Source organism: Calonectris borealis, chromosome 5 (genome assembly GCF_964195595.1).
Source record: "Calonectris borealis chromosome 5, bCalBor7.hap1.2, whole genome shotgun sequence".
Lineage (NCBI taxonomy): Eukaryota > Metazoa > Chordata > Aves > Procellariiformes > Procellariidae > Calonectris > Calonectris borealis.
In genome coordinates, this window is record NC_134316.1 from 26,570,693 (window position 1) to 26,593,531 (window position 22,839).

Sequence of the window (22,839 nt, forward strand, 5' to 3'; positions counted from 1 at the left end):
CCAGGGTGTTCCTTGCAGGGGGCAAAGGGGAAACTGCCCCACGCGGCGATGACCTGGGCAGCCCCTTCCCCTGGGTGACAGAGCACATGGGGACAGTAGCGGTGCCGGCACAGGGGACCAGGCTGCAGGGCTGGTGGTGAATGCTCGCCTCGGTGGCCTGGTGTGGCTGGGGGACCCTGTGCGTGTACAAGGAGGACAGCAGGGAGGTACCCAACGGGACTGAGACCCTCCTAAACCCCCTGTCTGTCTGCACACATTGTTTCATGGAGACAGCAAATTAGTACTGTTTTCTGCCATTTACCGTAGGTAAAAGATACATTTTGGTATGGCAAAAACTGACTACTGCCAACACCCTGTGAACTTCTGTGTCAGTTGGGAAAAAATGAGAAACTTGGTGGGAAAGGGCATATTTTCCTCAATGGCCATTGCTGCCTCAAACTACAGAGATACCCAAAGGTGTCCAGTGCTCCTTTGTTAACACAGGGCTGAAAGCTGAACAATTCATTGCTCTCTTCATTATTTTCAAGACAGCGATGAAACTGTATTAGGGATATTTGGAAATATAAAAAGTATAGATGACCAAAATGGTTTAAATTTTGGCAATGTATCGTGACTGGCAGATGCCAAGGTAGTATTTACTTTGGGGATACACCCATCTGTCCACGGATTAGTGGCAGTGAGAACGAATACCTGCTTCCAGCTAATTGCCGAGCTCCCACAATGTGTAACACAGCAGAATAGGCTGAAATAGGTCATTGCTTCATCTCAACAGTTGTGTAACCAGTTATCAACCTCTTCTTCTCCCCTGTTAAGTGTTTCAGAATTACAGGAAGCATTTCATTTTGCCAGCCTCCACTATGTGGAAACGTTAAGGCATGTCCCTGCAAGACTGTACTTCTAAACCTGCAGCTGAAAGGATCTTAAAATGCTTTCCCTCTGCTAGAAGTCACTTTGCACACTCAAGAAAGATTGGCCCATTGCATGTTTAAGCGCTTTAAAGAGTGAAAAGCTGGGGATTGTGAAGAGACTGGCAGCAGCTCAGTACTACTTTCTTTCACAACACGCTAAAGCACTAAAGCATCTCTGGTGGGGTTTTATAATGAGATCTGAACTTGCCTGTGTGGCAGTTTCTAGCATAATGCATCCACATGAGAGAAGGCTACAACAGAAACTGGGGGATAAATTTGTCGGTCATAAATGTAACTCATCTAAAAATGTACCGTGACAAAACAGCCACAATAGGAAGGGATTGTAGTCAGTTATAGATTTGCTCTTTGATGGTTGACTTCACACTTTGATTTTAGAAAATGAGGCTACCTTAATATGAATGAGCCACTTTCTCTGGTATTTGCCTCAGAAAATAAGGCATTATTGAATGTTTTAAACATGCTAGAAGGCTGGGTACGTATCATTGGTATGAGGAATGTTCTGCACGGAGAGATTTGTTGTGCTGTGCATGTTTCATCAGGAATTTTGTGATACAACATTGCAACATTTCATATCTTCGGGTTCTAGGAATCTAGGTTTCTTAAAGCTGATGAAATAATATCTATTTCTGCCTTAAGTGTTGCAATGGAAATAATGTTTTCATTGTGCAAATATACTTTGACATATTGCAGAAAGAGCTAAATATTTATTTTGTTAAGGTTAAGCTTCCAAATAATTTAATTGTCCAAGTAAGGAAAGGTTTGTGAACCAATTAGAAAAATAAAGATGTATTGAAATGTGCAACTAGTGACCATAAATCCAATTTCAAACAATAAACTGGAGCTTAAAGTAAAGTAATGGACTGAATATTTGAGCACAGTCGACCTTCACTTAAAAGATACATGCTCTGCCAAGGAAAATTGTGGTTCCTTAAAATGCCATTTAAATGAAGGGCAAAGGTCTAGTGTTGAGAGGGTTTTTTTTGTGAGGGTTCTCTTTATTTCCCTCCAAGCAAGGAGGTCACTCCATCACCGTACGGTTGGGCTTAGTTTCTGTTCCTTCATACGGCGGGCTTCATCGTATTGTCTTGGTAAATACAAGCACAAGGATGTGAAAGCATGGAGCTGTTCTTTGAAATGCTCTGGTCGTGGCGTGGCCTGTCTTGATCTCCACATGAACATCCAGGCATTAAGTTTGCTGGTTTAAGCCTCTTAAGATTGAAGTTCGTACTGATTCCTGATTACTGCTTGTCATTACTGCTTGACATGTTTTGCCCAACGAGAGGGGACTGGTGATGTTTAAGATATAAAAGTGAAACAATGGTGTAATTTTACTTTTTTTTTTAACTCAAGCTAATAGAAATAAAAGAGCTTTTTTGCTTTCTAGCAATGTTACTATGCATTTCTTTCTCCCCACCTTTCCTTACGTCTCCACACACCAAGCAAGTTGCTTCTCCCACTCGTGCACATTCTCTCCAGCAGTGCCGCTCCCCGCGGTCCCTGCGGCAGGGCCAGCGCCGCAGGCTGGAGGAGGCAGGCTGAGAAGGGAGGGAAGCCGGTGGCGTGGTGCCAGGGGAAGCAGCGATCCAAAGCTGGTTGGTGGGTTATTTAATGCTATTTTCCTAAAGAGTAAAATAAAGCAAGAGGAAACAAAGAAAAAGTACATCTGAGCATGTGCTGGAGAGGGAGAGAAAAAAATAATCCCCCCAGGATCTTTAAAAATCATCATAATTTTATTTGCTGTCAAAACCACTTGCATACCTCTGCTGCTATTGTATTTGCAGGATGCTGATCCAAAGAAGTGAGACATCTGATAAAACTAAATTTTCTTGCCTGAAGAAGACATGAGGGAAATTACTCAGAGATTTAAAAAAAAAAATAATTAAACAGCAAGTGCATCTCCCAGCTGTGCGGAAGGCTGTAGGAAATTCAGGCAGCTTGTCCATCCTCAGTACGCTCCTCTGCGTTGCAGCACGGTCTGATTTTCTGTTAATTTTTCATTTTTTAAACGGATGAAATTCCGATTAATCATTATCATTCATTACTAAGGATTTATTTAATGGTAAAATAGCCCGCTGGAAGGGACAAGCTGCAGGACCCCGGTCCAGCAGATCTGGAGGAGGAGGCGGCTGTCGGGAGGACACCGAACCCCCTATTTACGCGGGACCCATGGGACAACGCCCCCTCCCGCGCAGCCGCGCTCCGCGCGGCGGCTCCCCGCGCCCGCCGGGCGCCTCGCGCAGCCCCGCCCCGCCCCCGGCCGCGCCCCCGCCGTGACGCAGGCGGCGGCGTTGGTCACGTGTGGCGGAGGCCCGGCCTGCCGCACCCGGAGCCGCCGCCATGCCGCTGCCGCTGCCTGGCCGCCCCCGCCTCGGGCAGGCCCCGCTCCTGGCGCTGCTGCTGTTGCTGCTGGTGGTGGGCCCGGCGCGGCCCATCTCCTTCCAGCTGCCGGGCAAGGCGCGGAAGTGCCTGCGGGAGGAGATCCACCGCGACACGCTGGTCACGGGCGAGTACGAGATCGGCGCCCCGCCGGGCTCCTCCACCGGACCCTCCGCCAACCTCAAGGTGCGACCGCGGCGGCGGCGCCCCGGCGGGCGGGGGCGTGGGGGGGGAAGGGGGGGAGGCCGGGGCGGGCGGCGTGGCCCCGCCTCCCCGACCGTGCGGGGGCGGGGCGTGGGGATGGGTGACGTTTTCCACGCGTGACACCAACCCACGCGTGGGTTCACAGCGGGGTTGGCCTCCCGCCTGTGGCGCATTGGTGGAGGGATGGGGCAGGACTCGCCTGGTGTTAGGGGCTGCCAGCTTGCCCAGGGGCTTTGCCATCTGGGCATTGGGTAGCAAGGGAGCGGGGCAGGATTTTGGCTTGAGCCAAATACAAGCTTTTTCCCCCCAAAGATCTCTTCACAGCGGCCCGGCCGGCCAGCCCGCCACGGTAAGGCCGTCCGAAGGCTGCTGACACTCTGTAAGGAGGAAAGAGTTACGGTGACGTGGCTTTCCGAGGGCTCCCTTCCCGTGTACGGCCTGGCACGGCGGGATGGAGCAACAGGCCGCAGGGAAAGGGCAAGGTGGGGGCTTAGAAACCAGGTTTTGGTACGCAAAATGGCTGTTCCCATCTTACTGTGTCATGGCTCGCGTGGATTTTAAGGAGGCAGGTGTTTGCTACGGGGAAGAAAAGGATCCTAAAGGATCTTTCGGGAGTATAGAGGAAGGGTCAGCAGCATATATGTGACTAATACACCTACGTGACAAGCAGCTATTCAACAGCTTCATTTTAATTCTGTCCACAATCTGCCTTCCCCAGGCTTTCTTCAAATTTCCCAACTAGCTGGGTAGGGTCTCTTGCTACGTGGTCTGTTTGTAGTAGCTTTCTGTCTATCTTTCATTTCCATCTAAGCTCCCAAAGGCTTCACAAGTAAGCACACAAGCAAACAGAGACAGGATGGTCTGCTCAGGAGTCTCTGAACTCAGTGCTATTGAGTGAGTATTTGAGATCTCCTGAAATCAAGTTGCTCTTCCAGCATCTGCTTAGAGACGCCCGAAGGCCTTGGGTTATTGGCAGTTGTGCTTGGTTATGGCGAGATAAGACTGTTTCTGGAGTCCTACTTTTTTAAAAATCTGTTCTGCTGTTCTTACATCATTTGTAAGAGGAAACTTGTCTGTGTATAGGCAGAGCCAAGCAGCTTTAACTGCTTTAAAATGTTGCTGTAGTATTTGCCTGGTAAGGTGCATGTATTTCAGATGGAGTGCCACGTTCCCACCTCTCTCTTACCACTTGGTGATCAAGCCTCCTGGTTCTCTGGTTGCCCACTCTTAGGTCAACTGACCCCACAGTCTCTTCCAAAACTCACGTTTATGACAGAGGACTTGTCTAGGGAGGTGATGAAGCAATGAATCCCACGCTTGGGTCTTGGTCTGGCTTTGTTGCTGAAGCTGGTATCCGGGTAGGACTGCTCATGGAAGTTCTATTTTATTGTAACTGCAAAATAAAAATTAAAACAAACAAAAAAAGTCCTGTACTAGTTTGAAAAGCTACAAAGGAGAAATAATAATTTATGCAATTCTTGCTTTCCTTCTTATTGTTCAGGTGTGCTGTGGCCTCCCAACACGCTGGGCCTATTGTAAGTGCTGTAACCCCTCTGCTAGGTGCATACTTTGTGTCTGTGTGGGAAAGGTTAGTTCAAGACATCGTGTCTGCAGGTGGTCTCTCTTCTTCTACACTGGATGGTCGGCTTTGGTCCCCTGGATCGGGCCACCGAACGTAGGAGGTTGGTAGCTAATCCTGGCCGGGCTCAGTTCGGTTCCTGCCGGTGAGCTAAGTTTTGTGTGTGCGATACCCCAGCGCTAACAGTGGACCCTCTGTTTTGGAGGAATCTGGGGGCTCTGCCAGCTGGCTGCCGAGGGGCGGCGTCAGGGCGACTGAGGTCTCGCTTGGGCCCGGCCACGTGCCTCTGCCTCATTGTCAAGGCTGACGGTTTGGGGAACCATCGGGCTGTTTGTCAAGGACGAACAATGCCCTGTCTGTAGGGGATTGCGTTACTGTAAATAACGTTAGAATAGCATGAAAAATCCCTTTCAGGTCAACTCCCCCACAAGTGTTCTGGCTGGGCTATTAGCAGCTTCTCCCGCCCCCGCACGCCCGGCTGAATGGGCAGTGTATTTGGCTGATTTGGGTAATGCTATTCAGTTTTGATGAAAGCGGAGAGCAGAGCTTTTACTGTCCAGAATCCTGTTCATGAGCAGGCTATTACTAGAGCTGCAAAGGGCAAAAATGGATCAAGCTGCATAATATCCTCTAGCTAAAGATTAGCTCCGGTCTCTACAAAGCTCTAAGGGAATAGTGCTCAAAATAATAGGGACGTTTGAGAGCTTTCTTACTGTGATCTTGTCACCACTTCTTGGGATGGAGAACCCGGTGTGCCGATTGCGTATCACCCTGATGAGGCTAGCGTCTTGGTTAATCAGGACCGCTGCATTGAATAGTGTGCACTGTATGGTGGCCAAAACACGTGCTTTTGCACCGTGTCTGCGTAGTCAGATGCAGACAGTCCGGCACGCCAACAGGGCCTGCTGACTTGAGCTGGGTGCTTCCGATAATCGGGTGGCTTGTGTTGGTGGCTTGTGGCAGGGGGATGACGACGTAGCTGTTTGTGCCTGGCTGCACAGGTGTGCTTTCATCTGCTCGCCGCTTGAATACAGGTAGAGCTCTGAGCAGGAACCGCAGCGCGGGAGCAGAACAGTGCCCCTCGTTCTCAGACACTGACAAATACCATATGGTGCAGGGGAAGCTGCAACAAATCCGGCAACAGACAATCTGTATGTAGAGGAAGCTTGTTCCTAAAGTCTTGCCTGCTATGGTTTATACTCTGAGGCATGAGGATCTATATACTTTATTATTTTTCTGCCTAATGCAGCAACTCTCATTATCCATGTGAAGGTCCGCACCTATTCCAAGTCCAGCAGGCTGCCAGCATCAGTGGTATCCTGTGGCAGGGAGTTAATTAGGTGTTCTAATAAGAAGAAAGAAAAATGTTTCCTTAGAATAATTTTGGGTACATAGCCCTTTTGCATGGCCTTTGTACAGGGAAACGAGGCTGTTTTTCTGTTGTAAGATGGAGTAAAGGAGAATGTCTGACTTACCTTCTCTATACCACAAATTATTTTGTGTACTTCTGTCTTATATACCTTTAAAATTATTCCCAAGCTTTTTAGTCTCTTCACCGCTAAGACTTTCAAAGACCCCTAGTAACTTTAGCACTCCAGCTTTTTCAAACATACCTGTTGAAGGATAGAGTTGAGGGAAACTGGGAAGCGTTCCAGTGGAACACACACTGTTGATTTTCACGCAGTATTGTAACGCCTTTAGTTTTTTTCACCCCTCTCCATGGTCAGAGTATTTCAGCTGGACGGAGCCTTTAATTGAGCACAATGATTCTCAAGTCTGCGTCATGAAATGTGTGTCCTTTTTTTTACTCTTTGTTGAAGCATTTTAGTAGACCTACAGTTTTTGCCTATTCTTAGTAATTTCATAGACTTAGCGCAAAGCAGTCATTATTCTGTCTGCGTAGTCTGAATTGTCCTCTACAGTGGCCACTTTTATGGATCTTGGCACCCAAACCTTGTATAACTCAGGGCCACACTGATGGTTCATTTCCAGAGGAATAGATGTGCCATTCTCCATTTCATCTTCTGGGGAATGAGTCTTTTTTGTCCCGTAAAGCTTCTCCGTATCTCTGTTGCTATGGGAATTTATGAATTTTGCTTGCAAAAAGAAGGCAATGAGTAACAGTTTGATTCAGCTAGAGTTCCTAAATGTAGTCTCTGTGCAGAGGTTATAGGAGGAAGAAGAATTGATGTGGTTTTGGGGTTTGTTGGTTGGTTGGTCGATTGGTTTTTGGTGGGGTTCTTTTTTGTTTGATCTAAGAGTCAGTAATTACCTTAGAGGCCCTCTGACTTTGTCAGCTCCTGGAGTGGGGATGAGGAAGAGAGAGAGTTGTGAGGAAGGAGGGAAACTGTTGAAAGGAGAATGCAGCAGCTCCAAAGGGGATGCTACGAGAACTCCTCCTGCGTGGCACAGGCCGTGTGAGCCCGTGGCAGCGAAGCACTCTGTTCCTCACCCTCCTTGTCTCTTTTACAGATAACTGACTCCGCTGGGCACATCCTGTATGCTAAGGAGGATGCCACTAAGGGCAAGTTTGCCTTCACCACTGAAGACTATGATATGTTTGAGGCCTGTTTTGAGAGCAAGCTTCCTGTGGGTAAGTGAAGTGAAAGGTCTGTTGGCTGCTTCTAGCTTCGAAACAAAGTCATGTAGATGTGTGGATTAGGGGTATGGGTAAAGTGATCCTGAGTGTGGTCTGCAGAACGCTGACTTTTAAAGCTGATCTTCAGGAGGTTGTGGGCAGTCTCACTGCAGAATATCTGCTGTTGGTGTTGCATTTGAAGTTAAATATCCTCTGTGGCTGTCATGTAGAGCGCTTGGGTTTCCTCTGAAAGGGGAATCGTGTTCTTCCCGCAGAGGTCACGACAGTTGCAATGAGCAGCAGTACCAGGGAGGAAACCACACTTCTTTTGCCCTTTTCATGCTTCTCCCCATCTTGCAGTCGAGCCAGGACAGAGCAGGATGCCATCATCTTCAGGACCCTGTCTTTCTCCCCTGCTGACCACCTCTCCCCATTTGGTGGAACATGATCTCTCCACAATGTGTACTTGGCAGCAATCCTGTGTTAGGTTAGCAGCCATTTTCTGGGGTTGAGGGGTGTGTGTGCGCATAGAAAATGTGGCCTCGGTTTGCACCCGCAACTGCTTTCTAAGTGGTCAATAAAGGGAAGGGGAAATGAGCAGGACGTCAGCCTTGCATTTGTGCTGCAGGGATGGTTGCCTAACAAGCGCTGAGGCTCGTTTCCTGTGAGTGTGACGCATGTGCTGCTTTGAGTGGCTGGGCTCAACTTCAGGACAAACGTGCTGAAAACAGCCAACACGTGGGCTCCAGTCTCATTTGCGGTGGTGTGAGTGCGTGCGAGTTCGTAGGTGCTCACATCTTTTCACGGTCGCTGTTAGAGTTCTGCTCCGTGGACCTGGTTCTTCTTAGGTCTTATCCTGAAAGATCCCAGAGCATTTCACAGAGCTGTCACTAGCAACGTTCCTCATATATGTTGAAAGGCAGCCTCTGTTTTGCTGTTCTGCTCCATGCATAAGATGCAAATAGTTTGCAGGTTGAAGAGAACTTTCCAGAAAGAGAAGGCTATCTTCTTTGCTGGGATTGGGAGGGATCTGGCTTGTAATACCTCTTCTGTAGTATTTTACAGATAGGACAGTGACCCCAAATGCTCAGGATTTTGCTTTTATTTCACTCCAAAGGTAGGGCTCCTTAACTCATCGAGACATGCGGGCACTAGTGACTCATCTGGGAGTCACTCATGCTATTTACTGTCCAACACCTGGGTATTTGGGAAGTCTCCAGACAGTCCCACGAATCCCCCATAGCTTCCATGTGATTACACACTGAAGTGGGAAAGACTTCTTTCTTTAGTTGTGTCTAGACTCTTATTTCAGTGCTTGTGACCAGAGGTTTCTTGCCTAGACTGAGCCCCTTATAGTTCTTTTGATTGTAGCAAATGTTTGTTTCCTGGCTCCCTTGTATTGTTGTAAGTTTGTTTTAAATCTTTCAGTACTGTTGAGGATAAAATATTTCTAAATGCAGCTTCTACCTGATGACCAGTGGGGTGCTGAGGTGCCAGAATCTAGAGCTGTTCAGTTGAGCAGCTGGATCCTTTTCTGGAGGCTTTCTCTTTGGGGCCTCCAAGCTGCCAGTTTCTTTTTGGACCCAGGTGCCCCAAATTCCTTGCTAAAGAGAGATGCTGCATGGTGAGTATCTCCAGATTTCCCATGCCTGTGCTGGAAATCAGGGAAGTATTAAAGTAAGGGAGGTGGCACTGTGAGGCTTGATCATCTGCAGGACTTGGTTAAGGTACTTGGAAGAAGTAACCATGTCCCAAGGAAGTGCCTTGTTTCCTCTATAAGGTCAGCATGGGACTGGGGGAACTGACCAAGTGCTGTGTTATCCCCATGGTTCTCTTTAAAGGTTTTTATTTTCAGAGCCTCATCAGGTAAGTGGTCAGGACTTGTAGCGCAGCAGCCAAGGAGGATGTTGGTGGTGTACTGGAAGAGAAAAACTGTTGGTAGAGGAAGCCCAGAGCCGTTGGGACCTGAGGGGTCTAAGCAACTCAGGGATTTCTCAATCCTTAACCACAGAAATGAGGAAGAGGAAGTGAGAAGAAGATCGTATTTAGAAGGTCCACCTTATCAGAGTGGAGGAGTTCTTAGGGTACTTCTTGGAGCTGTGGGTGTTTGCATGACGGGTTTTTTTCCCTCTTCCAGGGTGTAAGGGCCCTGTCTTCCTGACCAGTGCTCTGTTCCCGGGCACACTTACTCTCGCATCGTATGCTAATCTCTGAGATGAACAGCCTGGCCTGCACTACGTGCTCCCCTGTAGGGCTCTTCCTGTGTGCTAATCTTTACCTCTTTACTCCTTCTGTAATCCTTCTCTTCCCGAACTTACTTTCTTGTTATGGCTCATTTTTTCTGGAATTCCTGCGGGAAAATTTTTTGACATCCAGTTCAACCATCCTGTTATTCCACTGACTTTGCAAATTAGGAGCTCCTCTAATCTCCCAGCAAACAGTTCTGTGCTCATGTGAGATGACCTCTTGAAGACCTTCTGAGAGATGTAGGTATCAGTTTAGTTCAAGATCTCTGGGACTTCACTGGTTTTCTCTTTGCTGCTGATCCAGTCTGCTCTGGCGTGCCCTGGCTGCAGGAGGAGCAGGGAGTTACTGAGGATCTGATGAGCATAAAGGGAGCTGCCTAGTGTCTTGGGCTCAGTAAACTTATAGAAGAGCAGCTTGAGTTTTTCCAGGCCAGTCCCTGACAATGTTAACCTCTTGCAGAATGTCTGCTTTCCATCCCTTTGCACCCAGCAGCTCTAGAGTTTCTGCTTTCTTACTGCCTCTTGGCAGCTCTCCCTTCCAGCCAATTAATCCTTCCAGTTCTGTTCTCCTGATCACTGGCCTTTTCATCTTTCTTATCTCTTCCTGGAAGCTCCAGCTCTCCACCCAAGTTGCTGTAATTTAAACAACATTAAAAAAAACTGTCACTGAACTGTGTGTATTGAATTTTCTTGTGCAGCTACTGTTGGCTGTCCTACCTGCCAGTCTCCAGACATGCTGGTATATGTATGGCATAAGCGGTCAAAACTTGTGGCTGGAGAAAGGAGCACTGGGTGGTTGTATACAGCCTGTCTGCTAAAGAATAGTGTTGGGATTTTAGTTTGTTTTTACAGTAACTAGTCTTTTATAAGAAAACCAAAAAATTCCATCCTAATCCTAATTTATCCATTGGGCTCTTACATAGCTGGGTTTGAATTTTGAGCTCCTGTATCCCTCAGGAAATTTAAGAAACGGTTTGTAGTTGATATGGACCATCTTGTCAGTAGGTTATTCCGTGTTCTGCTAACAGTAGAAGGTGGAGGTGATTCTGCTCTGGTGTTGAAGAGGTTTCAGTGGGTAGAGAGAAAATTTGGGGATGTTGTATTGAAGATCTGGAGTATCTTCCTAGCTCCAACTGGAGTGACCCAGTGTAACCTGTACACTGAATTTGTTTGTGGACTGAGGGAACGTCCACCTGGCAGCCTCCTAAGGCAAAGTGTGAGTATTGGACATGCTCCTGGATAAAGACTGTGAAATTCATAGCATAAGTGAATTCAGACCTTGTGTTTTGCTGGCAGCCAGCTGAAGACAACTGTATGCCCCAACATGCTGGGATTTGGGAATGTGTTATGTACAGACATTTCCTTGGTGGGTGGTATAGTGGAATATGATAGTCGGATCAGCTGATGTGCTGCATTCTTTAGGGTATCTTACATGTCTATCCTATATATTTTTTTTTCCCCTCTTGTGAATGCTCTCAGACGTGACAGTTTGTAGCAGTTAAAAGAAGCTATTAGCCATAGCTGTCCCTAGCTTGGGGGCTACGGCCTTAAAAGATACCTACTGTGCTGTTGACTGCAGCCTTATCCTGCTTGCTGTTTGTGCGGCTCCAGCTGGCAGTTCTTTGAAGTGGTGTTTTCCCAGATTGAGAAGCCTCTTGCCATCTTGGGGTTTGCATTAGCAGTGTGGGTCTCGGACATCTGAGCTGTTCTTTCGCTGAAAAGATATGTTGGTAAAGGGATTGCCTTCGTTTCTGCAGATACTGCAGCATGCAAGGGTCAGTAGTCCCCATATGCCATATTCTTTAATTAGAGCAGTTTACCTTCTGCTCCTTTGAATGTAAAATCATTTAGAACCCCAATAACCTTGACAAATTACCAGTGCACTTCCTGCTACAAGGAATGTGGGCTTCCCAGTTGAATATTTGTCCCTCTGGTGACTTGTCTTTCGCCAGGCTGTCTCATAGCAGCTAGTATTCATCTTCTAATCCTCTGTAGTTTTTACAGTGATTTGCATCCTACACACACTTAGCGCTTTTAGTTACAGCTTGTTCTCATTATCTTTGGGAGGCTCTCTTTCAGCCACGATTTATTGTGAAGTCTCTGTATTTTTAGGCTGGACTGTGCTGCCTCCGCAGTTAGCTGCAGACATGGAGGGAGGGGAGGGATGTTGTGAGTTCTTCCTCGGTGGTGGAGAGAGCTGGTGATTTCCTGGCAGGCTGAATGTTTCGCACAATGAATCCTTTCATTATGCTTCCAGGAACAGGGAGGATGCCGGACCAGCTCGTGATTCTGGATATGAAGCATGGAGTTGAAGCAAAGAACTACGAGGAGGTACATCCCCTGACTGCCTGCACTGCAGGCTCCCCTTTCCCAGCACTCACGTGGTGCCATTTGTAGATCTGGGGCTCATGATGGGAAGCTGTTTTCCCAGTGGTAATGAAAGCCTGTCTGCAACCTACAATTCCAGTGAAGCTTTGTGTGTTAGGGGAGAAAAAAAAAAGACAAACATCAACTAAAACTAATTCTGTACTCTGGGAACTGGAGCCTAATGTGTGCATTTCTTTGCTAGGACGGCGTGACCCAGCTTCTGGGCATAGGTATTGGAGGCAACAAGAGACTGAGATGTGAAGTTTCGCCAGCCTCAGCAGCAGAGGGCATTTTAGGTTAATATCAGATCCTCCTAAAGGTCAAGTTATGTTGTTACTGTTCTTACCTTCCTGACACCTGTAAGATGTACTGGCTCAACAGCCCTGAAATGGCACTTGTGCATTTCTAAGAACTAGCAGTGTATCAATGTAAAGGTGTTTGGCAGAGTAGTAGCTAGTGTGAAATGAGTATTTGGTTTGAAGGGATGACATTGCGAACAGGCATAAAGCCTAAACATTTCCATCTTAGGAGGACATAGCTTTCTTAGACCCAAGAGCCAGCTGTGTGGAATAGCAGTTGCTTTGTGGCTGGGACAGCCCTGGCTGGTTTGGATGCTGAATTTTGATGGCTGCTACTATGCTTTTGGTTCAGTAGAATTTGGGGTCAGTCAGCCCCCAGCACAGAGCCTGTGCCTAAGAAAATGAAAGTTGTTGGCGGAGAAGGTTCCTGCAAATGATTGCTGCGTCCACTGCGCACAGCAGCGTGGGAGATGCCTTAGGGAGGAGAGTGGATAGCAGAGGAGGCTGTGCATGGTGCCAGTTAGAAAATGAACGAGTTTCTGAGATGAGCATGCTGGAGTTTTTATATCCTTTTGAGCTTTGGGCTAGCTGGTCCTGCGTGGCTTAAGTCAGCCTAGAGCACATCCTATGTGGAGAATAAAAAAGCGCTTGGGGTCAGAGAAGAGCAGGGCAATCATTGGGCTAGCTGTCTGGCAACCAGCTGCTGAAGGATTACATGATGTTGAAATCTTATGGGATGACCCCTGAGAGCGTAACTGGGAGGATTATGGTGACTACATTTACAGAATCTCTTTAAATACAATCCTGCAGCATACTCTGAGTTACGTTACTGTAGTGCTACTTAGAAGCATTGTCCCTATGCATAAAGGTTCTCTTATGCCCATATATCTACGTAATCACTGGTTGTACTGATAAAACTGTCTTGGAATAAAAGTAAGTATCCATTATGCTTGTCAGTGTAGTTAGATCGATGGAAAAGGTCCATGGGCAAATACGGGATAAGAAGAATTTAGACGTGCAGTCCCATCTGATACCAAATGCAGATCTTGGCAGTGCTGGCAAGCATCCTTCACTTGTGAGGACCCCTCAGAGTGGCAGACTGTGTTGAGCCTTGTCGAGCAGCGTGTCTGCAAAGGACTCAAACTGTTCTACTGTTTGTGCAGCTGTTACGGATGTTTAGCCACACTGCTTTGCATTGTGTTTTCTTTTTTTCATCTTCTCTCTCCCCAGGTTGCTGTAGTATTTGTGGGTTGTGACTTGACAGGTTGCTGTAAGGCCTCAGAGCGGAGGACTGTTGCTCAGGTTTCTCTCCTGGAATTGCTACCTTTTTGAGCCTTTTGCTTGTGATGTTCATCTGCTGTAAGGTACCAGTGACCTGTCTGCCCCCGCAGTTGTTCTTGTTGAACTGCTGCAAGGAGACTTGATGTTGAATGAGTTGAATGAGGGTCGCTGATACTGTCCTGCTTGTGCGTGGATATATGCAGTGAGAGGAGGAGTGATGTCCAAGTCTGACTTCATAAGCTTTCATAGATCCAGACATTCTTGGAGCAAAGCAACTGGGAGAGTGAGCTGGGTTAGAAAACCTAACTGCATGGCAGTGTCATACCGTAGTTCTCTGGGGTAGGGAGGAATAACTTTCTCCATTCAATAAGTAGAAATGAAGGTAGGGAAAAGTGAAAAGACTTTTCAGAGGGCACCAAGAAGGCTTGGTGATCTAGATTCCTTTCCAGATCAGCTACTCCTTGCCAATTCTTGGCTATAGTGTGTCTCTTTCTATGCTAGGAAGAGAGTTAGGCTTTGATGAATCTTTGAGTGGCCCATGAGAAGTTCGGTGGAGTTGTTGTCTCAGTTGTTCTGGTGGTCCAGATGTTCCTTCTAGGATGATGGTGTTCCACCATCACAGATGCTTGGTGGGCTTTTTACAAAATCCCTTGGAGCAGCTGTGCATATTGGCTTCACTAAGGATGAAAGAGGTTCCAGGATGTGTCTTGGAGTACATGCGGAGTACATGAAAGTAGCTATCAGATGTTTCTAGCTACACCTATTAAGAGCAGCTGAAGGGATGCAGGATGGAGCAGACAAGCCTTGTTTTTTCCCAGTGGAACCTTTGTAGCCATTTGTGAATGAGGAAAAGTGCCCTCCAGGTAGATAATGGAGCCGGTCAATGCAGGGTTAGCTTGTCAGTAGAGCTGCCTGAGACCTTGCGTGTGTTACAGACCTGCTGCTCTAGCTGTGTCAGCAGAGTCTGGGCCATAGGCACACTTACACTGGTGCCAGTTTTTCAGCAAAGCTCTGCTGGCAGACAGGTTTCCAGGCCACAGGGTTTTGTCAGTACAACCTATTGGCTAGAAAGTTGGGGGGATTTAACCTCCCGTTTCCTACCCCTCCTCACAAACACATTCCAAATTGACACTGCTGTGCTGGCAGAGCTGTAATATACAGCTCGCCTCAGCATAAAAATCCTCAGATGACTGCTTGAGAGCCTGCTGCTTGCCAGGATACACGTGTCATGGGAAGACCCTTCAGTGAAATGGCTGATTAGCTATCACCGGCCTGGTCACGAGCACCTCTTCAGATGGGCTCTGACGCCCAGGCAGCTGCCTCTGGAAGCGGCGATTCGGGGATGCCTGCACCCTGGGTGCTCTGTTGCCTGCCTGTCGGCACCTGGACCACTGAGGGATGCCGTCCTGCGGCTTATGTCTGAGTAACGCTGGGTGGCAGTGAGACTGGTGGTGAGCTGCAGGTGCTCCATGTGTTTTCTGTAGTTTTCTGTAGCGCATCTTTCTTCTGCTGCATTACTCGGGGACACGGCATCTGGCCTTTGTGGTGGGGGCCTGTCACTCGTTGGATATAGTGACAAATTCTACACAAGAACCAGAGTTACCCAAACCCTACCCTGTAGCAGTGGCAGGAATTGCAGTTAGCTTCCTTTGAGTTACGTCCTTGTGTCACAGATTTTTACATAATGTGTAGTCAGGTTACAGCCAGGACTGGGGCAGGGACACATGTTTACACATTCAACTTTAAATAGTTGCTGTTGTGGACTGGGCTTTCTAATTGAATTTCCTGCGGATTTTTCTTTTTGGATACAAGTCTCTGACTTGTAGGACTGTGGGTTGCATGTTCTGCACAAAAATGATGTCCTATAAAAGCAGCTTTTGTGAGGGAAGTGTATTTTTCTTTCAAACTGGCTCAAAGGCAGCCTGTCCCGTAAGTACTGCAGCAGCGTCATCTGGTGGCTTGAGGCAGATGGAGCACTTTGTAGCTGCGTGGTCCCTACCAAGTGTGTATGCTGCCCTTGAGGTTTGCAGTCTAAGTGATAAAAGCCCTGAGCTCTTGTGGGTGCAATCAAACCACTACTACTGGGAATCAGGCTGCCCGGGCTTTCTGGGGCGTGTGGCAACATTAGCAAGGTAAGTCTCAGTGCTAATATCCTGTGTGCCTATAGAACAATATCGTATGCGTATGTAAGTTAGTCACCTGTATCTCAGTCTGTGACTTCTATTCACTGGAGGTTTAGTCATGTGGCAAGCTCTTCTACCCACTCCTCAGAAGCCAACTGTGAATAAGCTAACATTAGGCCGAATAAGGAAGAAATGTGGTTGTATGCATACTGTGCTCCTCCGTTGTGTAGGAGGGGTAGTAGGAAAGTGTGTTTCATTGAACAGGTGGGAGAAGCGATAGTGTTTTATGCAACGATAGTTTCTGGCTTGTAGATGTGTTTCCCTAGGGGAAGGATGCCCCAGATCTGTAGTACGTGAGGAGGAGTGGTTCAAACTGGCAGTAAAAGCCCATGTGGGAACTTTTGGGTTTGGCTCAGTGATTGCCTGACTTTTCTGTTTTCTAGATTGCTAAAGTGGAGAAGTTGAAGCCTCTGGAAGTAGAATTGAGGCGCCTGGAAGATCTTTCAGAGTCCATCGTTAACGACTTTGCTTATATGAAGAAACGAGAAGAGGAGATGAGGGATACGAATGGTAAGAGACTGTGTGCTCCTTCAGAGGGATGGAGCTCTAAGACTCCTTACTTCTGCTGCATGTGTTATTTGGACAGCATTTGGAGATGAATTACAGTGGTCTCTGCCTGTTCTGTTCCTAGTAAGGGAAACCTGCTGGTATTTCTTTCCTCTGAAGCAGTCACTGAGTCTTGTGTGTCCCATCTCTAGAAATCATTTCTTTCTGTTTCCATTCCTGATGTGAATTACTCTGTACCATTTAATGTTTCCCATTAACCACAGTTTCACCTTGTTCCCTCTGCTTTTATTCTCAAGTGCTGGTGCTTGGGTGCCCTTGCCTTCATGCTGTATGATATCTTGCCTTTGAAGTTTTGCACGGGTGGGGAGAGAAAATCCTGGGAACTTTTCCCTCTTGAGGCATATCCTGTGATGTCAGACTCCCGTGCAATGGCTTGTTGTCTGTTTCAGAGTCGACAAACACCCGGGTTCTGTACTTCAGCATTTTCTCCATGTGCTGTCTCATCGGACTGGCCACCTGGCAGGTTTTCTACCTGCGTCGCTTCTTCAAGGCCAAGAAACTGATTGAGTAAAGGAGCAAGTCCTCCTCCCCCTCCTCTCAGACCCAGCTGGACACCGCTGGGACCCAGCCATGGCCCCCTGGAGCCATCTCACAGATGATACCCACTGACTGGAGCTTTTCTGCAGATACTTGGACCCTAAAGGGGGAGGGGAGCCTAAACATTGGAGGCGATGGGGGACTTGTGAAATCCTGTTGGATGTTGAGGGTGGGGGAGGTTGTGATGGGTTTGGGGATTCCTGGGGCAGCGATTAAATAAAAAAAGATGTTTCCATGACAGCTGCAGCAAGTTTTTGCACTGTCTGTTCTCCTTTTATAATCTTGGCGTGATGGTGTCTCCCATCTGTCTGTGACTGTAGTGTTACTCTGAGCCACTGACCCTGCTGAGCTCTGCAGGTGCCACGCAGCTAGCACCGGGGCGGAGCGGGGGTTCTGACCAGCTGGGATCTAAGCCTCGTGCAAACGGAGGTGAGTGCAAAGCAATAGGATTCATCATTCCAGCAGGGCCTGAGAATAGAGGGAGGTCCGAGGTTTGGTCCCTGTTGTGGACCTCTGTGTTTCTCCCTGTGGGAGCTGGTGTCTTTGTGCTGACAGGTGAGGGCACTTGAGCATACGGTGGTTCAGCCTGGAGGAAGGGGAGCCGTGGAAGGAGGGCTTGGGAACATGTTTGAGCTTGGAAAAGAGAAGCCTGCTTCGCTCAAATAAGCTGTCCAGCCTTGGTCCCAGCCTTGCTCCACATATTTGCCTTGGATTTGCCTCTTTTGTTCTGAAATGATGCAGCAGCTTTCCTGAAAGCCTTGGTCAGGAATGGCCTTTTGTGCAGACAGGAGGCCTTAGTCAGATACAGTCACAGGGCAAAAAGGAGCAGGTTATGCTGGGAAACTTGGTCTTACATTGAGCAGGAGATCTTTCTCATCCAACAGTGTAGCGTTTATCCAGCAGGCAACTGGCTGAATCTCATTTTCTGAGACCTCAAAGCAAGGTGGGCTGCTGCTCATGTGAAGCATGAGGGCCTGTACCCTGCATTGAGGTCTGAGGGTGCAAGGGTGCTTTGCAGGTTGGCAGAGGAGTTGGAAGAATGTGGATGAACTCAAAAAAGCAGCACAGGGTAGGAATAGGCTAATTCTACGTCTGGGGGGAGTCTGATCTGTGCCCTCAACAGAATTGTTACTCTCCTATGCGATACTACAGAGAGAGCAAGCAGCTTCTCGTCGTCTCTCAGCTGTCCGGATGGCATGATGTTAAATAAGCCAGGCTGGGAAAAAACAGGCAGGTTAACTTCCTGGACTTACCTGCTGCAGTTTTTAGGCAGTGATTAAAATTCTTTCACCTTCTCTGCATTTCTTCAGAGCAAATGGTTCAGCAGCACAGCATTCTGGTGTCATGTGCCTAGACACTTCTCACTAGGGAAGGGGTTGTCATGGCCCTGGGCCTGGGCTACCATTTTGAAAAAAGCATGGTTTTGTAACTTCTGACCTGTATCTGATCTATTGCTGGGAAGGAAACGGTTGTCCAGGGTGAGGCAATGGGAAAGAGGATGAAAAGATGACCTCCTGTCATCTAAACACATTAGTACTGTGCCTCCCCTTTGCCATTGCCAAGTTCCTGGAGTTGTTAGTTCCACTGGCAAGTGCTTAGATTGCTTTTAATTTGTTTCTTTTTTGATAAAGCCATATTAAGAACCCAAGTCCACTCCTTTGCCCTTGCATCCATTTTATCCTTGTACATTTTTGAAAGCTGTTACAGTGCAGAACAGCAGTGATGCCACAGGACTGAATTGCAGAAGTCATTTGAAGGTAGTTTTAGGTCCTACAGTTTGAAGCCTGTAGATCTGTTAAGGTTTTGCTTTTGTTTTTATATAACTTGAAAAGACAGTACAAGAAAGGGGCTTTTCCAGTCTTGTGTGTTTTGATATCCTCTCCCTGTCCTTATCTGAGTACAAAGATACCTTTATCTTAAAAATGGTGGCGAGGCCTTAAGTTCCCCAGGTGACTGTTACACTATCATTGTTCTGGTGTTGCGTTTTGATCTTCACTGTACTGGTATGGTTACTGGGGAGCAGGTGGGGGGAACTGGTGTGGATTTACCTGTAATGACTGGTTGGGGGATTTTTGTCAACTTTCTCAAATAAAATTTCTTTGGGGAAAAATAACCCACCTCAGTTGTCCGTGTGAGTCTTGTCCTCCTTGTGCACGTTCCGACTGACTGCTGTTTCCTGCAAGCTGACCTGTCATTGGAAGCAGCAAGGCCCCCTGCAAGCCTTTGAGAGGTTTCTCTAGCAACAGTTGATTTCTAAAGAAGTTGAGAATTCCAGACTCGTGAAAGGTACCAGCTGCACATGCTTCTCTGTGGAGTGGGACCAGCACAGTGAGCGAGGTGTCTCTAATACAGGTTACCGTTTGTTGCCTTTCTTCCCCTCCTTCCTAATTATATCCCTCTCTGTGGAGGAATTTTGAAACTGATAGTGAAACAGGGCTGGTGCTGTAGAGTACAAGATCCAGTTTTTCACTGTGAGCTCCCATGTAAAATTTAGTTCATTAAGACAAATGGAATTACTTTCAGTTTTGTGCTTTAGAGGAAATTTTAAATTGTTGCAAAGATGAGTTTGTCCTATGTGAGTGGCAGATGCTTAGTGAAGAGAGTGGTTAGGTATTTACCGAACTGCTGACCTGTGGAGCCTTTTGTCATGCAGTAGCCAAGTGAGATATGCCATGTAACAGGACTGGGGGCACATAGGTGCTACATAACTAGTTGGTATCATCAGGGAGAATTTCAAGAAGGGAAATTCCCTGATCTCTGGATAAGGATTAGCCTCTGCAGGTTCTTGCCCGGATGAATATTTGAGTATGTGAAATTGTACAGCTGTTCTCATGCGGTAGGTTGGCGGTGGGTCTGGGCTGTTTTACAGCACTGCGGATGCAGAGCTGGTGTCTTCGTTCCATTTTACTTCTGGGAAATGGGCTAAAGTTGAGCTGTTGCAGATACTTGGGTCTGAGCCCATCTTTGTGTGTGACAGATGCATTGCTGGTAAATCTGTAATTGCCTGTAGCAAACTGCATCAGACGTTTCCAGCCTCTTCCACCCACTTGTCAATGTGACTAACGATTTAATTATCACACTACTTAACACAGCGCGTGAGCATTCCTAAGTAAGGTATATCTTCACGTATTCTTCCTCCTGCTATGCCAATGTAGGCTGCACCCTGTACAAAGTGCCTGCTGCAGCTGCTGTGTGCGTGCACGCGTAAGGGGATGAGCATTTTGCACACTGTTTCTCATTTCTTACAAGCTGCTCAGGTGAGAAATAACCCAAGTGTACAACGCCTGGGTTGTCTCCTAACTGGCAGGTCAGGGACTTCCAACTCAAACTAGTTTGGCAACTTGGTTGGGGAGATCATGAGGGGATTCCTGCCTGTGCATTCCAGGGGGTCCTGCAGCAGAGGTTTGGGAAAGTGGCGTGACCTCTCCTCAACCCTGCGGGCTCATGTGATGTGTTTCTATCTGTCTCATATCTTAGTTGTGTCCCGCCGCTCTACTTGTCTTTCAGATGCCTGATGGCCTTGCCCTTAGCGAACGAAGTCTCTGGGAAATGAACTTCCCGTACGTTGAAGGTGGCTTGTTGGGAAGGAAAGAGCACAAACCTGAAATGGATACATCTTTCACAGCAGGAAAAAAGTTGGGTCTGGTGAAGACTGCAGGAGTTCAGGGTTGGTAGTTTTGTCTGCTGCCCCTTCTCCACCTGAAAAATTTGTCAGGCTTGTGCTTGTTCTGTTCTTCCTCCCCCCACCCACTGCTGGTGGTGGTGTGGTGGCTCTGGCAGGCCTGCCTTTCTCTGAGGAAGGTGGAAGGAGCAGAGGATTTAGAAAAACTGCCTGTTGATACTTCTTGGACCTTTTTGTAAACCTGGAACAGGTGAGCCCAAGCTTTTGCTGCAGCATTAAAATACTTGTATTTGCTCAGCAGTGTTTGTAGGAAGCCTGTTTTGCTTTGTAGTGGAAGGAGCCAGGAGTTGCTTTGTTTCAGCTGTAGCCAAAGTGACTTAAACTTTCTGCAAAATGGCAGTAATTGATGCCTGATTATTCCTTCTGTTGCTAGAGGTGCATTTGGTTTATCACCTTAAACTAAATGCATTAGCTTCTGCACTTCCAGCTTGCTGACGCGGCCTGCCAGAGGACCTTTGATCTCTAGGTGTCTGTCCCAGTGACCTTTGCTATGAGGATGATTTGTTTAGCTCATGTTTGGAGAAAGCTGCTGTGTCCTGAAGGACCCATCTGACTTGTATTCCAGTTTTTGCAATAAAATGTACATGTGGAATAACTTCCTTTGGGGGCGTGTTACTCAAAAAAGGCAATGACAGAACCACGCTCACATTGCTCAGTCTCACTTCCGTGGTTTCCTGTCACTTAATTTCCTTTCATAGCTGATATTCCTGAGGTACCTTTTCCCCGAGCTTTTAAATCAGTTGCATTATGTGGTCTTTGCATAAACTGCACTTGGTTTTTCTTGGTTATATGGGGGATGCTGTTCCTACGGCTGCCACACAGGTGAGGCAGGCAGAGGGGAGGGTGCGCTTGTGTTTTCCAGCTATATCCCATTGCAGCTCTGGTCTGATCTGCTGCAGAGCTTTACCCTCTAGGGTTTTCTCACCCATACCAGCTGCTCAGTCTTTTATTTTCCCCCTGAATACACTTTGTTTGGATAATCTTCCCCCAGGTGTAAGATATTTGCTATATATATGTAACTGGAATCTCATGGTATTGTCTTTTTAATTATAATTAACCTTAATGTAGATGCCTTGTCATTTCTTCCTTCACAGTGTGGGCTGCTCTTTCCTTGAGTTAGTAACATAATCAATATACTGTCTTGACTCTGAAAACCATGAATGAGATCTTTGAACTGAAGCTGATACTTGCTATGATTTGGTTGAAATGATAGTGTTCCTACCCTTATCCAAATTCATCTTTCAGTAGTGATTTTGCAAAAGGCAAAATGGCACATTGCCTCTAGGTGGTGTGATTTCTTTAAATGCTTGAATAAAAAATTCAGTGTAAAGTCGGGTGTATATTCTTCAGTCATATTCCAATAAACCTGAGTGGGCAGCGGCTGCTACTTCCCTTAGGGGCATCTTGCTGTGAGAATTACTGCTGTGCTTTTTAAAGCATAGTGAAGGCAGCGCTTGGGGGTGGCTAAACCTGATTGTAGCTACTACTGTGATCATTTTATGGAAGAATTTTTATGGTACTGTAGATAATAATGGGCAAGAGAACTCTACTTTTCAAATTGGAAAAATGAAGATTGACTTTTTCAATTAGTCTTGTGGTTTTCTGCAACTGCTCCAGATTCCTTAATCCCATTTCCGTGAGATTTTGCCATCTAGATTTTTTTTTTTTTAATTATTATTTGCCAGATGACATTTTGCCAGGTACTCCCCTTGCAGTGGAGGGAGTGAATGATCCTTAGCAGACATGTCTGAGCTTTTTCATGCGTTCCTGCAAGCTCCTTTATTCTAAAACTGACATGTTGTCTTTGCTGCTTGGAAGGACAACATCTTTGTATGGAATTAGTTACGATGCGCAGCAAATAAACTTTGCTGGATAAATTACTCACTTTTAAAACAGGTGCGTATAATGCTGAGCAGCTCTCTACCCTCACCACATTGCAAGGAACCCCGCTTGTTGTTTCATGCTCTGAGCAATAAAGCATCTTCCCAAGGTAGTGGGATAAAAGCTAATC

At 47.1% G+C, this 22,839-nt stretch overlaps 2 protein-coding genes and 1 long non-coding RNA gene across 7 annotated transcripts in view; 2 read left to right on the forward strand and 1 right to left on the reverse strand.

Annotated features, from left to right (window-relative positions):
* Positions 1-1,616: 1,616 nt before the first annotated feature.
* Positions 1,617-3,333, reverse strand: LOC142082862 (uncharacterized). Its single transcript, XR_012673870.1, has 3 exons — positions 3,253-3,333; positions 2,688-2,759; positions 1,617-2,548 (listed from the first exon to the last, which is right to left on the reverse strand). It is a non-coding gene; the product is annotated as an uncharacterized LOC142082862 (long non-coding RNA).
* On the forward strand, positions 3,205-19,263 carry TMED10 (transmembrane p24 trafficking protein 10). Of its 5 annotated transcripts, XR_012673868.1 has the most exons (7): positions 3,222-3,491; positions 7,561-7,681; positions 12,170-12,243; positions 12,482-12,575; positions 15,781-15,991; positions 16,426-16,552; positions 16,999-19,263. XR_012673868.1 is itself a non-coding variant. In XM_075151513.1 (5 exons), the coding sequence occupies exons 1-5, from the start codon at positions 3,267-3,269 to the stop codon at positions 17,118-17,120; spliced, it is 669 nt and encodes a 222-aa protein (XP_075007614.1). In that variant the 5' UTR covers positions 3,205-3,266; the 3' UTR covers positions 17,121-19,263. The 5 variants fall into 5 exon arrangements, 3 of the variants coding, with proteins under 3 accessions (XP_075007614.1, XP_075007615.1, XP_075007616.1); XR_012673869.1 differs by lacking the exon at positions 12,482-12,575 and having other exon boundaries at positions 3,224-3,491; positions 15,777-15,991; XM_075151513.1 differs by lacking the exons at positions 12,482-12,575; positions 15,781-15,991 and having other exon boundaries at positions 3,205-3,491.
* The window catches only part of NEK9 (NIMA related kinase 9), a 31,691-nt gene continuing 26,337 nt past the window's right edge, over positions 17,486-22,839 (forward strand). Inside the window, exons 1-2 of the mRNA XM_075151510.1 lie at positions 17,486-17,575; positions 20,654-20,813. The gene's annotated coding sequence lies outside the window, so the exon portion shown is untranslated. The remainder of the gene's footprint in view (positions 17,576-20,653; positions 20,814-22,839) is intronic.